At 46.7% G+C, this 15,372-nt stretch overlaps 1 protein-coding gene across 2 annotated transcripts; it reads right to left on the bottom strand.

Moving 5' to 3' along the window:
* Positions 1-638: 638 nt before the first annotated feature.
* Positions 639-14,986, bottom strand: gon4lb (gon-4 like b). Of its 2 annotated transcripts, none has more exons than XM_084575288.1 (26): positions 14,706-14,986; positions 14,583-14,621; positions 14,236-14,334; positions 13,779-13,880; positions 13,459-13,584; positions 13,122-13,341; positions 12,738-12,839; positions 12,600-12,640; positions 12,429-12,529; positions 11,645-11,864; positions 8,791-8,877; positions 8,435-8,624; positions 8,184-8,334; positions 7,637-7,787; positions 7,438-7,554; positions 5,775-6,824; positions 5,455-5,701; positions 5,223-5,380; positions 4,691-4,888; positions 3,694-3,837; positions 3,252-3,560; positions 1,863-1,961; positions 1,667-1,793; positions 1,236-1,593; positions 1,010-1,112; positions 639-934 (listed from the first exon to the last, which is right to left on the bottom strand). In XM_084575288.1, exons 1-26 carry the CDS (start codon positions 14,814-14,816, stop codon positions 818-820), a joined length of 4,767 nt encoding a protein of 1,588 aa, XP_084431414.1. In that variant the 5' UTR covers positions 14,817-14,986; the 3' UTR covers positions 639-817. The 2 variants fall into 2 exon arrangements, with proteins under 2 accessions (XP_084431414.1, XP_084431415.1); XM_084575289.1 differs by having other exon boundaries at positions 11,654-11,864.
* Between the last annotated feature and the right edge of the window lie 386 nt (positions 14,987-15,372).

Below are 15,372 nucleotides of genomic sequence, written 5' to 3'. Positions count from 1 at the left end.
AGATCACGGTTCAAGTCCCACACATTCCAAAAAAAGTTTTTTATTTTTTATTTATTTATTTATTTTTTATCTTTCTCTCTCTCTCGTTTCTTATTTCCCTCCTTCACTTAAACCCCCCCCCCCCCCCTTTTTTCTCCCTCTTCCGCCTCCTAGTTGTCCTTGAGTCCCCATTCTTCTCCTTTTCCTTTCTACAATACTTTAGGCCCGTGCAAATTAACTTTAACCCATAACCCATAACCCATAACCCAAACCCTAACCCGGATCAAACCGGTGTCTACACCCCCATAATTCGGCCACGGGGAACACGATGGAAGTGGTCCCAAGTCTCTACCACCTTCACAGCCCGAGATATTCACGATCTCCGGAACGAAAGCTCCTAGAAGGAAGTGGGTGGTACCAACAACCATACCGTCACACATGGGGGTAGAACTTGGTTTCAAGTCTCTACGACCTTCCTATCAAAAGTTACAGAATGTGTGACGAACGTATAAACCCTATATACCCTATTCCTATTCTATTCCTAACCAACATCCATCTGACATGTTTTGGGGTCTGTGAATGTGCCAGGGTTAGTCCCGAGTTGATACCGCGAACCACAACTGTACTGGTCTGATCGAGGACAGTCCACTGCATTTACTCTTTTACAGATTTATTTAAAACAAACATCACAGTTTTACAAAACCCTTAAATAATCTGAAACATATTTACATTTTGTCCATGAACACTTCTGAAAACTGAGGAGTCACTTCCTAATAAAAGTGCTGGAAATATCCAGCTCAATTTTTTTCTAACATCTGTTGCTTCTGATTGGTAAACATCAGTCTTCAACCTCATTGACTGCAGCTGGATCAGTGGCTGGTGCCTCATCCTCAGAGCTGGTTTGACGAGCTGCTGTCCGAAATAAACGCATCAAGTCTCGAAACCTGTGAGACACCTGGAGACAGGAAGAAAAGGTGATCCTGAGTTCTAGATAAAGACCAATCAAATGAACCAGACACTGAACTACTACCTCACTGGGAGTCTTGTTGCCAAGCAGACTGGAGATGGACTGAAAACTATTTTGATTAGCTCCTTCCTGCTGACAAATCGTCAAGATAACACGATCAGCTTCTCTGTAAAATAAAACGAGGATTAAGGTTTCTCCAGGCGCCCCCTACATAGGAGGACACACTTGAGGACATGTAGTCCTCCTCCACCACCACCTCCTCCTCCTCCTCCTCCAACAGAATGTGTACCTGGTCCAGAGGATCACTTTCTCTCCACTTGCTGTCAGGGAAATGTTCTTTGCACAGACGGGGAGTTCTGGAGGAGGACTGGGCCGAGGAGGAGCAGAGGATGAGGAGGACAGGGTGGAGGAAGAGCAGGCTGAGGGAGAGGAGGAGACCCCAGAGGAGGAAAAAGAGGAAGTACTACAGGTGACAAGTGGCTGTAGTGCCTCCTCTCTCCTACTCTTTTTCACCACAGGGCTCTGCTCCTTCTGACTGTTCTTCCTATCCTCCTCTTCCTCATCAGCCTCTTCATCCTCCAGCTCCTCCTCCTCTTCCTTCCCATCAGTCAGAGGGAATGACCCTTCCCAAGACGTACAGCTGGGATCTGTAAACACAAAGTTATTCAAAATAAACAGGCTGTCATCACTTTGAATGAAGAACAAGTTAAGGTGACAAACCTGGTTGTGGACTGTCCTGGCCCCCCTTCAGGTCCAGGTCTTTGTCACCTAGTTGGTTGCTGACGGTGTTTATCGGAGAGTAGAGCGGCTCCAGACTCTTCATGGCTCTGGACACACCTCCCAGCGCCTGAGGGGGAATGAACAGGTGAGCCAGGTAAACCTCTACCTGTCACTCTCTCATTAAAACACAACACACCTTGTTGCCATGGCAGCGGGAGCATCCTTTCCTCTTGTGTCTGCGGATCTTTGTATCAAGACAGTGGCAAGGCCAGTCTTTATCTGACCAATCACAGTCCTGGAAACAGACAGTATTTCAGTGACCACTGAACAAGACTGACAAACATTCATTAAAAATACACATCACACTTATTATATGTCGGACCCCAGGAAGAATAGCTGCAGTTCTGCTGCAGCTAATGGGGATCCAAATAAACAAACAAACTGCATCCATCCCAGATGCCTTTTAATGCAGATGTGTCCACGGCTATATTGTGTAAATTACAGAAGACACAAATTCACTAAAATGTATTGTTTTATTGGCACAATCATTATTTTCTTGCAACCTGGTAACAATGCTTTGTGGCCTGACTTTGGCCAACAGGCTGATGGCTGAGGATGCTTTTCTAAAGGGTCCTGAGGATCCGGACCTTTAACAGAACCCAGATCGTTAAGGGATTCAGATCTTGAAAGGACTAGGGGTGTGCCATCTAAGGGACCTCACGATTTGATTCGTTTACGATTCAGGGTGCTACGATTCGATTATTCAACGATTATCGCAATTATCACGATTATCAAGATTTTCGATGCATCTTTTTTTCCCCATTCAGGATTTCTATTTTTCTCACTCTGTGGCTACTTCATACTTTTAAACAAGGTATTTGTCTGTATCCATTAATTAAAGTAACCAGACAAATTTACTTAGAGGTTTTCACAGATTTCTGTACTAGCAGGTCTATTACAAAAAACCCAATTAGCTTATTCCGTTCCATGCACGACTTGTGCTGTTCCTGTCATTTATTATTAGCGGTGGAAAAAAGATTCGCATCCGGCTCATAAAACCGGCCACCAAAGACGACTCAAGAATCATGGAGACGTCTATTTAACCGGCTCAGTTGAGTCCTACCACATTCGATTGATATATAATCAATAAACGGCACCATTCAAATATCTTACATCTCACTCGGCAGAGAAACAAAACGTACTTAACCACTAGCAAGCAGCGCAAACTAAAACGGACAATATGCAGAGAAACGAAACTTAACCGACTAATAACCGCTGCTGTGGATCCCTGCTTCACCGAGAGTCAGCAGCCACTCACTCGCCGCCGCAGTTTAGTCTCTCTGCCGAGTGAGTCGGCGAGTGACGTGCCATTCTCATCTCGGCTCATATCAATGAGTGACTCAGAATGATCCAAATCCCTCAAAAGATCCAGGTTTTACACTATTAGTATTAATAATCGTTTTTGAATATTTATGAATCGTAATTGAATCGCCATGTGTTGCATCACGATGAATCTAATAATCGATGTATCGGCACACCCCTAGAAAGGACCCAGATCTCTAAAGGACCCCCATTCCAGACAGACCTTGTAGTTTCTGTGGGCGTCCATCTTCCTCCTCTGGCGCCGGCTTGTCATTGGTTGGATCTTTTGCCCCTCCTCTTCCTCTTCTAGCTCTGGCAGTGTCACTTCTTCAAAGCCTCCACTGGCCCCACCCCCTGATACCTGACCAATGCCCTCTGCTCCATCTGACCCACCTCCTCCTTCCTCTGGCCAATGAGCTTCTTCAAACTGTTCGGGACGGGCCGGGGGCGGGCGGAGCTCATCAAAAAATACCCAGAATTCAGACTGTAAGTGGGTGTGGCCTTTGAGCAGCGTGGCCATCTGACCTTTCAGCTGAAACACAACATACCGTTAGCTTTCATGCTAATCAATGATAAGTTATGTTCATACAGCTTGTTACGTAATACCAGCCCATTCAACTGGTCCAGTTACTGATGATGGGTGATGGACGCTGGACCAATCCTACCTCGTGGACACTGGTTGGACTCAGGTCTGGACCAGTCTGCAGAGCTTTGATGATCTTCTGGTAATGTGATGGATTGTCTCCAAAACTGATTTCTAACTGTCGCAGAAAACGGCGGCTGCGTTCAAACGCCTGCTGCTCCTCAAACTGCAGAAACAAAAATAATTCATATCCAAGACGTAAATCCACAGAAATAAATTTGTAACTACTCAGGGATGAACCTGTTGATATAACCACTGCAACAAATGGTTTTATTATATAGAAGGTAACGTTAGAATCTCCTGTGACAGTTGGTCTCTTTATGGGAGGATCAGTTGCTCCCATTGGTCAATATTAATTGAACTTTAGAGAAAATAAATTAAATTATGTAGTTAAGGTCAGATGGATGGATGGGTGGCAAGGGAAAAGGGTCGAGAGGGGTGTGTGTGTGTGTTTTTTTTTGTTGTGTTTTTTTTTTTGTCTCTGTTAATTGCTCAATATCTTGAGCGAATCATGTTAGGGGTTGGAGGGTGGGCTTGGGCTGTGTGGGTGGGAGGGAGGGGGGATATGGGTAGGAGAAGGGAAACAGGCATCAGAATAAGCAACACTTTACTGTGCATCTGTAACATTTTCAGTGATGCTGTAACCAATGATTGCAAGAAAATAAATAAATAATTGATCCAAAAAAAAAAATAAAAAATTAGTTGAACTTGACGTCCAACTCTTTGTGGTAGAAATCTGACCAAAACCATGACAACACAGAGCTGGAGTCAGGAGGTAGAGTGTAGTAAAAGATACTTCATAAATGTCTCAAACCCACACCCGTTCTATGTTTTTTAACAGGTTATGTTGCTGTCTGAGGGTAAGTCAGTCCAACATCATCCAAAACAGAAACTACACTGAGCCACAAGGAACCAGTAATGCTGAAGAAATGAAATAACAATCACACTGGAAATAAGTAGGAAGCAGTACTCGATGCCTGACCCTGCCTCAGATCCCTGAGCTCCACCTGTGCACTCACCAGTCCACATTGCAACGCCTGCTCAGGATGCAGGAATGCAGCAAAGTCTCGAAGGAGGTCTGTCCGGTTCCCGAGGATATGCTGCAGCTTCCTGAACAGCAGTATCATTTCCTGTCCTTCTCCCACTTGTTCAAACTGGTTCAGCAGAGATACAAACTCCTCCACCTGCCCAGGTATGTCCTGCAGCGCCGCACGCACCTGTCAACAAACTACAGTCACCTACTGCAGCATCAACATGAGCTCATGTGCTAGATGGTCTAAAATGCTTGACAGACGGCTGTGGTCACAGCTGCTGTCGAAGGACGTCTTCCATCAGAAACAGAGTGACTATACAAACCTAAACCTGAAAACAGTGAGATGAGACAGTGAGAAACTTAAATGTCTTCCTGTTTCTCCATCAGAATGTCCTGCTCAGCAACATGGACGACTTCAACAAGAGCCAATGTGAGTGGAACCAGGACAGATTCATAGTGAATCAGGCTGATGCCGAGGACAGTGTCCACCCTCACAGCTCTAACCCTCTAAGTCTCACCCTGTTCAGGTAACTCTGGGCGAACGCTACGTCTTTGCTCTCTCTGTGCGGGTCATTGTCCAGGATGTTTTCATCATAGAGTAGAAACAATTTAGCAGCGTCTTTACTGTGGCGCTCTTGCCGACTCCTCCTCAGACCCCGATGAGGACGACTTCGACCTACAGAGACAGAGCGGAAACCGTGACTTCAGAGTGACCGTCATAAACAAACAGTCATCAGAGACAGATCTGACCTCGTCCGCGTCCAGGACACCTTCCCCCTCCTCCTCTGGGAATCCCTTCTTCTGATGGCATCTCCTCATCTAGTCCTGCCTTGCTGCTCCTCCCATCTCCAGACTCCTCTCCCTTCGGTCCCTCCTCTTCCTCCTCCTCCTCCTCCTCCTGAGAGCCTGGCGAGGTTGGAGAGTGATCCTCCTCCGAGTCTCCATCTGTGCAGAGTCGTCGCTCTGCCGCCAACCACGTCAGCTGCTTCATGGTCTCCTAAATGAAAGGTCAGAGGTTAGCAAACACAGAGTCTCTGCAGCGTGGACAGTTTTTAAGTCTTCCTGGTCACCTGTAACTCTGGTACCGAAAGCACTGACTCCTCTGATGCTGATGACATCACTTCCTCCTCATCTTCATCCTGGGTGAGGTCATCAAAGTCCTCCTCCTCTTCTTCCTCCTGTCGATCCTGATCCTCATCCTTATCCTTCTCTCCATCCTCCTCCCTCTCTCCTCCCCCATCCTCCCTCTGTCTGTTGTCGTCATCCTCCTCCTCTTCACCTGGCTCCCCCTCTCCTTCCTCTCCACCTTCCTCTCCACCTTCCTCACCAGCTTCCTCCTCTCCTCCTCCTCCATCTCTTCTCTCCTCCTCCACTCCACTATTGTTTTCTCCTCCATTCAGACTGACTCCAGGAGCCGTCCACTTGTCGTCCTCTTCCTCATCCCCTGTGCAGGAGGACAATGGGCTCAGTGTTGATGCAGAGCTGTCCTCCTCAGATGGGGGGTTTAGCTTTGTGGAAGTCTCTTCCTGCTCCTTTTTGATTAGTCTCTGTAGCTCATGCCCCAGAGCATGCTGGGAGGTGGTCGTTGGCGTAGTCGGTGGCGTCCATACCATCTGGAGAAGGAAGTAACCCGGCTTCATGGCGGCAAATGAATAAGGCATTATGGGATTTATAGTGTTGGGGAAGGACAAGGATGGAAGGGGGTGAAGTGGGAGGGGACCAGAAATGTTGTGTTGTATCTTCTGGCCAATAGGAACACAGGACTGAATGATATCTGAACACATGGGGTGGGAGGAGACTGGATGAACAGTACCACAGAGTGGGAGGGGTCCAGCCGAGGTGGGGGCCTCAGAAAGCACATCTGGAGAAGGAAGAGACAGGAAGCCCATTGGCTGCACGTCCATCTGTCTTTTCACCCGTCTTTCAGCTGGTGCTTTGGCGAGGGGCAGCAGAGATGCATTGTGGGCCAGGGTGAAGAGGCGTCTTCGGGAGCGGGAAGAAGGGGGGTGGGACGACTTGTGAAGCCAATAGGGGTGGAGCCTGAGAGTGCAGCCTGGGGGGAGGGAGGGGGGGTAACAGGTGGAGTCCAGTCGGGTTTTCTGAATGATCTGCTGACTGTTCTACAGGAGAGAACCAGAATGAGAACCAATGACAACCAGACAGAGAACCCGAGTGAAAACCTGAGAGAGAACCTGAGTGAACACTAGAGTGAGAACCAATGAGAACCAGAATGAGAACCCGAGTGAGAACCAGTTAGAACTAAAGTGAGAACCATAGTGAGAACCAGAGTTAGTGAAGAGTCAGTTACAGGTTCATTAATCTGGAACACTGTAACAGGTGGGTATTGCTCCACCCTCAGGTGAACACTGGCACTGCACGGTCTCTGTGCTGAAAACACGGTCTGATCGGGACACACTTGTAAGGACAGAGACGTCTTCTAGTCTCTGAAGGTAAAGACAGATCAGACGTGGGCAGGTTCAGGTGGAGTCACCTTAGGTGAATTTGGTAAATGTTTATCTCTGAGAACATCTGGGTCTGAATGATCCTTCTGGAGGAGATGAGAGACACGGCAGTGCACCTGTTCTCAGGTAAACTATACATATCTGTGTGTGTGCACTGAATAAAAGCTGTAGTCGTTTCTAATCATTTCCTCCATCATGGACCCAACTGTATATCCTACATGTGTACTGTATCATTCAGTGAGTAGGTGAGTAACGGTTCAGTCTGTCGGACCTTAAGCCAGTTTGGCATGTTGGTGGTGTTTCTGTCCACCGGGGGGAGCTGGTCTTCAGGCTGAACTTTGCTGCAGAGGACAGGCAGTGGGGGGACGGCTCCCTGAGTCAGGAACATCTGAAGACAAAAACGTCCATATGGTTAGAGCTGCAGCAACGGTAATGACCTCATGATGGCAGCCATGTGGCGCCGCTGTCACCTTGATGACGTTGTTGTGTGGCGCTCTCGGACCACTCATCTCTCTGACGTGTTTCCTGAAGTTCCATCGACTCCTACAGAGCAGGTACGAACTGATGAGATGATCCGATCCGACTGCACCTTCAAAGTGCTTCAGACCCAGAACGATCAACCTGCACAGGAGCATCATGGGAAATGTCAGCCTTGGTAGTCGATGCTTTGTCTCCTACCTCTCAGCTGGTGTGTCTGATTACCTGAAAACATTTTGGTTCAATCCAATAATGATTTCTAATCTACTGAATTGATTCAACATGAAACAGGAAGTTGATTTCCAGATATTTCCAGGGTTTCATTTCTGTTATTGCTCTGATATCATTACGACTCTGACATCTTTGTTATGTGAGGACGTTGGATTGCCGTATAGCAGTGTATCCTCTGGCGTCAGGGTGTGTAGTAATTGTTGTGTAGTTGTACCTGTCCTCTCCGGCAGTGTAGACCCTCCTGTGGTTATTAGTGTATTAGATGTGTAGTTGTCTATTTATTGTGTAGTAGTAGTTGCGTGGTTGTACCCGTCCTCTCCTGCAGTGTAGACCCTTCTGTGGTGCTGGGGGTGGAGGGCAGGATCCAGGCTGGACACTGGGAGCAGTTCTGGGTAGAGGAAGGTGGATCGGGTGGCAAACAGCCAGGCGGTGTCAGCAGGAAGCAGAGGGAAGGCCAGGCCTAAACAGAACCGCAAACAGAACCAGCTGAACATCCAACAATGGGTGACACCAAAACACTTCACCTCCATCCAGAGAAAAGGTTGGTTTCTCCTCCTTACTGTTGGTAGCAGAAGTCATCCTGGGCAGCCAGCGTCTGGAGGCAGCAGGAGGAGAAGGAGGAGCAGGAAGAGGATCTCCTCTCTGTTCCACTTCCTGTAGGAGATCCAGCGCTCCCTGCAGGTTACAGCCTCTGAAGCTGCTGGACAGACCCACCTCCTCCCGGCTACTGGCAAACTGCTGCAGCTCCACCTGGAGGAAGAACAGGCTGCAGTTATGTTCAAGAAGAGTCTGATGATGTAAATTAGTCTGTGAACCTGGAAAAATAATAACTACAACAACAACTGGAGGTTGAAACATAGTGTCGGTTTTATTTGGGGTTAAACATCTTATTAAACTTCGTAGTTTACCCACTGACCAGGTAGTGTTTGGTGATGGCAGCTTCGTGGTTCAGGGTGTCAATTCGGCGACTCAGCAGGTGAACCTGAGTCAGCAGCTGCACATGCTGACAAAGACACAAACAGTCAGTCACATGGTCTCAGGTGAAACTAAGCCCTTAACTCTCTCATTACCCCAAAAGATCCCCAGAGTCTACACCTCTTAGATCACAGCAGTCTCTGAACCAACAACCAGAGTCTCTTCCACTGCCTTTCTTTTTGGGCCCGTGGACTGAAAACATCCTGGGCTATGATGATCTTTATCTGGTTGTTGTACTCACGTACTCCTTCACTGTTGAAGGAAACTAATAACCACATGTACAGGACTACTGTGGCTCAGGTGGTAATAATAATAATAATAATACTAGAGATGCACCGATTTATCGGCTGGTGACCGGAATCGGCCGATTTTCACGTGATCGGCCATGACCGGAGACCGGCCGGTCAGTCTGACATATGCCGATTTTTTGCCGGTCAAATGCACTCGCATTTACATCGCGCAACATCAGCATCACACGCAGGCCAGCTGACAGTCTTGCCTGGACCCGGGATGAGATAATCTTAGACGAACTTCTCTCTCTTCTCTCACCGGTAGCCTGACTCTGTCCCTCCGCTCCAAGACAGCGGGCCCGTCCCGCATCACTCTCTCTGTCACCTGACTGCAGCTGGATCTCTCTCCTCTCTGACGGAGCTACCAAACTCAACTGTTTCTGTCAAAGATAACGTGTTGTGTCGGGCTTTTATACAAGCTAATGGACGTTAGCATTAGAGCTAGCCTGTTAGCTTACGTTACAAGGCTGGTAAACGTTGGCTGCGCTGTTTCTAACCTACGTTCACTTTACTAGTCCCAGCTTCACCGTCACCACCTTTTTTAAATATTTGTTAAGAAAATCTTTAAGGCCTCTATTTTCTTCTCTTCTTCTCTTTTCTTTCCTTTTCTGAGCACCGGACTTATGCTGACCGGACATTTTGAGCTACTGAACTTCAAATCAAACGGCAACATCAAATTTTGATCAATGGCCAAACCATTTTTGTGTTGGGGGTGGGGGGGTTCTTGACCACTATTTCAAAGACAATTAGGAAGAAAACAAATAAAAAGCTTTTATGTAACTCAAATATTACATATTTCTTTCCACAAATAGGCCTATTTTAATTTTTTTTTCCCACACCAGGAGTAATTTATATAGTTCTATTTTTATAGTGATAGCGATTATCTGTTCAAAAAACGTTCTATTAAAGAAAAGATAATATTAATATTCTATTAAAGAAGAGAAAATAAATCTTTGTGTGTGTTGTAAAGTGGTTAGAAAAAATGAAATCGGAATCGGCTAAAATCGGTATCGGCAGGTTAAATTCAATGAAGAATCGTCCGGGAAAATTGTAATCGGTGCATCTCTAAATAATACATTTTATTTATAGGCGCCTTTCAAAACACCCAAGGTCACCGTACAGGTAAAACAGGGTTTACAATACATAACAGACATCAAGAGCATTTAACAAACTATAATACACTAAAAGATACGATAAAAAGATAAAAGATTTGGTTTAAAAAAAAAAAAAATAATAAAATAATTAAAATCTGGATAGAGTGACAGTCAAGGAGGGTATGATTGGAGAAAAAGGTGGGTTTTGATATGGGATTTGAAAATTGCCAAAGTGTCGATGTTGCGGATGTTGGGTGGAAGGGAATTCCAGAGGCGGGGGGCGGAACGGCTGAAGGCCCTGGACCCCATGGTGGTCATGCGGGCAGGAGGGATGGTGAGGCTGATGGATGAACATGATCTAAGAGTCCGGCTGGGTGTGTTGACGTGGAGAAGTTCTGTCAGATAAGGAGGGGCGAGGTTGTGGAGGGCTTTGAATGTTAAGAGCAGAATTTTATAGGTGATGCGGTGGGTGATGGGAAGCCAGTGAAGCTGCTGGAGAACAGGGTGATGTGATGGGAAGAAGGGGTCCTGGTGATAATCCGGGCAGCAGCATTTTGCACAAGCTGTAGTTTACGGAGGGACTTGAGGGGGAGACCAGTGAGAAGTGAGTTGCAGTAATCCAGGCGGGAGGTGACGAGGGAATGGACCAGGATGGCGGTGTTGTCGGCGGTGAGGGACTGGCGGAGACGGTTGATGTTGCGGAGATGGAAATATGCAGACCGGGTAATGTTATTAATGTGAGAGTGGAAAGACAGAGTGCCGACCAGGACGACACCCAAACTCTTGACTTGAGGGGAGGGGGAGACAGAGGAGTTGTCAATGGTGATGGTGAAACTGTTAGCTTTGGAGAGGGTGGATTTAGAACCAATGAGAAGAACCTCAGTTTTGTCACTGTTCAGTTTGAGAAAGTTGGAGGAGAACCAAGTCTTGATTTCTTGGAGGCAGTCACAGAGGGAGGTGGGAGGGAGGATGGAGGTGGGGTAAGAGGAAAGGTAGAGCTGGGTGTCGTCCACATAGCAGTGAAAGTGAATATTGTATTTATGGAATATGTGACCAAGGGGGACAGCTGTTTGTTCACCGTTTGATTCCCACAGAGTTCCAGTGGATGGAAAGGTACCATTCTATCTGACTGTCAATCAAGTGTCTCTGAACAACACAGTCAACTCATTGATCTGATGACACAACTGAGGACAAGGATCGACCAGAGGACATGGTCAAACCAGCAGTTGCCAAGAAGGCCAGAGACGCAGTGTCACTAAGGAGTTCAGCTCTGGTCCAGGACTTTCCAAAGCTGGTCCTAAATGTCCTAAATGTGTCCCACTATATCTTCCAGGCATTTCTACAGGTCAGTGAAGGTCAGTTGTGGAGATATAAGACTTTGATACAGCAGAGGTGACGCAAAGTTACATACCTGCTGTACCTGTTGCTGCAGCTGCAGTTTCTGGGTGTAGTCCAGATGGAGAGTGGGGCAGACCCGGCTGGGCAGCAGTAAGACGGGTGGAGCTATGGGTGAGCTGTCAGCAAGGTGGGTGGTGGTGTCCTGTAAAGCTCTCTTCTGTTGCAGAGCTTCGTATTGTTTTCTGACCGTCTGCCGCCGCTCCGTTAGCAAGCTAGCTAGCGGAGCCTCAAAGCTAGGGACAGCAGACAGAGACAAGACACTGTGTCCAGAATAGTAGCAGTAGCAGCATCTCTATATAACAGGGTGGCTGCATATGGTTCATGACCAGATACATCCAGCTATGATGTTGGACATGTTTCAGAAAGATGGATAGGGACAGGTCTGACATGGGACATTTGGACAGAGCACATGTGGACAAGGATGTTCCCCCTCAGCTGGATTCTTCCTCATGTTTTGTATGAAGAAGCAGCAGCAGAGGACATTTATGTTCCTCCCAACCCAAACAGTAACAGCACTTCTCTGCTGCACCGTCCCAACAGGAGGACAGACTGTGCCATCGTTTATCGTTTATCATGGAGCCCAAATAATGTTAGTGTCAAATTAGAAGACATTCCTGACACTCTGTGTCCAAGAGAACTGGACAGACAGTCTGAAGACATAACACTCTTCTGATGAATAAATAAAACTTCAGTGTTTAATCTTTTATTTCAAACTAAATGTACCACAACACAAGGGTGTTGGTCTTAATACTCTATGTCTGGACGTGGTCGTCTCTAAGGTGTGACAGGTGTTGTACCGTAAAGCCTGGGGGACATTGAACTTTGGTCCGGTCTGTGATGGGATCTCCTCTCCCTCCTGCTCCTCCTCCTCCTCAGCTGCCACCTCCTCCTCCTGGAGCTGCACCATGAAAACACATGTCAGCATCAGCTGAACTCTGAGCTTCAGTATCAATGAACTAGTGACTCACTGTATCAAAGAGTTCCTCCAGCAGCTCATTCACTTCCTTCTCTGAAAAAGAAGAAGAGTTCTCAGTGAGAAGAAGACGACAACTAGAACCAGAACCATTGTCCTGAAGGCTTCTCCAGGCCTCAACTACATCACCTACTGGTGATCTGGACCGCGCGGTCCGTCCTGTAGTCCTCTAGGTCGGGTTCATCCAGGTCGTCCAGGAAGTTGTACTCTGGGTCATCGTCGTCATCAGCTTCATCTGAGGAAACATGTGCTTGAGTTTGAGCAGGTAAACAACAACAACAACAACAACAACAACAAATGTGTGGTAGAACAAATCCAAAAACTAGAAAATTAGATTAAATTAGATTCTAAATTTGACCAGCTGACAAGATATTAACAACTTTAAGTTTTACAGAAAGAAGAATCCACTGAATGAGTTTTACGAAAACATGCTGGTTTCTGAGGTTTGTTAAAGAGTCAGAGCTCAGAGAAACACGGTGGTCAGACTTTTATTTTGGCGGTCAGTCTGAACTCTGACCTTCGCAGTCGGCCGCCATGAGACTCTGGAGCCACTCGGTCCAGTGACGGTCCTCCTCCCGCTGGACGCCGCTCTGCTCGTACATGTCCGCCGTGATGTCCGGGGCCAGAAGCTTCGCCTCCAGCCGACCCAGAGGGACATTCACCAGCCGAAGCTTGGAGCGCGTGCGGTACGCCAAACAGCTGGAGCCTTCATCACCATCAGCTTTTCTGTCCAGACACTGAGAGATAGGCAGATAGAAAGAAAGACAGATAGAGAGACAGACAGTCAGAGAGCCAGACAGCTATAGAGGCAGATGGACAGATAGATGGACAGACAGGGAGACAGAGAGGGTTACCTGGTTGTAGGAGTAGGTGGGGCTACAGTCCAGCTCCTCCTCCACAGCGTTGAGTCGCTCCAGGAAGGAGTCAGAAGCAGCACAGGTAGAGGTCATCACCTGTTCCCCCAGGTGTCCTGGAGAAGCCTAAACAACAGGTCAGAGGTCAAGGTACAAGAGTTTGGATTATGAGGATTTCACTAGAGGAACAGATGCAGCGTCTGGTATTTATTTTATCTTAGTTTCCATGGTAACCTCCTGAACATGGAAACTATGACGTGAAACAGTCTGACACTATTATCTCCCAGTCCACGGGGGTCAGGGGTCAGGGGTCAGGGTACCTGTAGCAGTTCATCCGTCCTGTGATCTGCTGGAGGTTTAGGCTGAGTGTCCAGGTGCATTCTGGGAGGTGAAGACAAGCTGTCTACGTCGCTGAAGAACGTCTGAACACAGAGTTTCAGTTAAAACAATGTTCATGAGTTTTCACTTAATTTATATAAAATATCTTAATAAAAGATAAAATTAATTACCTTTACATCCTGTTAACATTTAATTATCTTTACATCCTGTTAACATTTAATTACCTTTACATCCTGTTAACATTTAATTACCTTTACATCCTGTTAACATTTAATTACCTTTACATCCTGTTAACATTTAATTATCTTTACATCCTGTTAACATTTAATTATCTTTATAGCGAAGGATTAAATGTCTCATATTTAATAAAGTCGTATCTGGGACAGATCAGTCTCGTGGTCCTTAAAACCCAGAACCACTCTAGAATCCATGTCTCACCTCCTCAGCTGTGTCCTCATCCTCTTCGTCATCAGGACAATACTCTTCATCAGACGAGTCTTCATCATCCTCAAGATCTATGTCAACAAACTGTGGAGGCTGCAGGACAGACAGACAGACAGTCAGAGAGACAGACAGACAGAGAGACAGACAGAGAGACAGACAGACAGACAGTCAGAGAGACAGACAGACAGAGAGACAGAGAGACAGACAGTCAGAGAGACAGACAGATAGACAGACAGACAGACAGTCAGAGAGACAGACAGACAGACAGACAGACAGTCAGACAGAGAGACAGAGAGACAGACAGAGAGACAGACAGACAGACAGACGACAGATGAGTTTACCTTGACTAAGTCCGCTGCTGACAGGCTCCAGTTTAGTTTCTGTAAACAAAGACACAGACAGGTTGAGGACAGACAGGTTGAACTGACATGTCTCAACAGACAGGTAACATGTAAACAGTTCACCTGTCCCTGCTGGACGGCTTGTTTCAGTCTGGACCGAGTCATCTTTGGTTCCTGGTGAGAGACAAAGACAGACGGGGGATTATAGGCAGACAGAGACAGAGAGAGACACATTATACAAACAAACTGGACTCTCAGGACGTCCTGATCATATTTAGAACCAGAACCCAGTGTGTAACCATGAAGGTCGTCCTCTGTTAGTCAGTAACTAGTGTAATGTGGATGTTTGTGGTGAGGTGGTAGTAGTTGATCATCTAAACAGAATCCATGGAGTCCACTCAGTCAAAGGCTGCACCCAAACAACAACAACAAACACTGAACGTTTAGAAGAAGAGAAAAGTTTCCTGGAGACAGCGTCAAGGAGAAACATCTTCCAGAGAGGGTTAGGGAGTTTATGGCAGCGTTGGATGACCAGAACATTTCTGGAGTAGAGAACACAAGGTACCAGCTACCCTCTCCACACTACATTAACTTTGACTGAAAGATTTATTGGACTGAATCCAGTCCACTCTAGGAGAAGACAAGGAAGACAAGGACAGACTTTAGGAAGACACAGGAGACCAACTCTAGGAGAAGACAAGGAAGACAAGGACAGACTTTAGGAAGCTACAGGAGACCAACTCTAGGAGAAGACAAGGAAGACAAGGACAGACTTTAGGAAGCTACAGGA

Source organism: Chelon labrosus (genome assembly GCF_963514085.1).
Source record: "Chelon labrosus genome assembly, contig: SCAFFOLD_253, whole genome shotgun sequence".
Classification (NCBI taxonomy): Eukaryota; Metazoa; Chordata; class Actinopteri; order Mugiliformes; family Mugilidae; genus Chelon; species Chelon labrosus.
The sequence above is the reverse complement of the archived record's forward strand: the minus strand, read 5'-3'. Positions and strand labels throughout refer to the sequence as shown.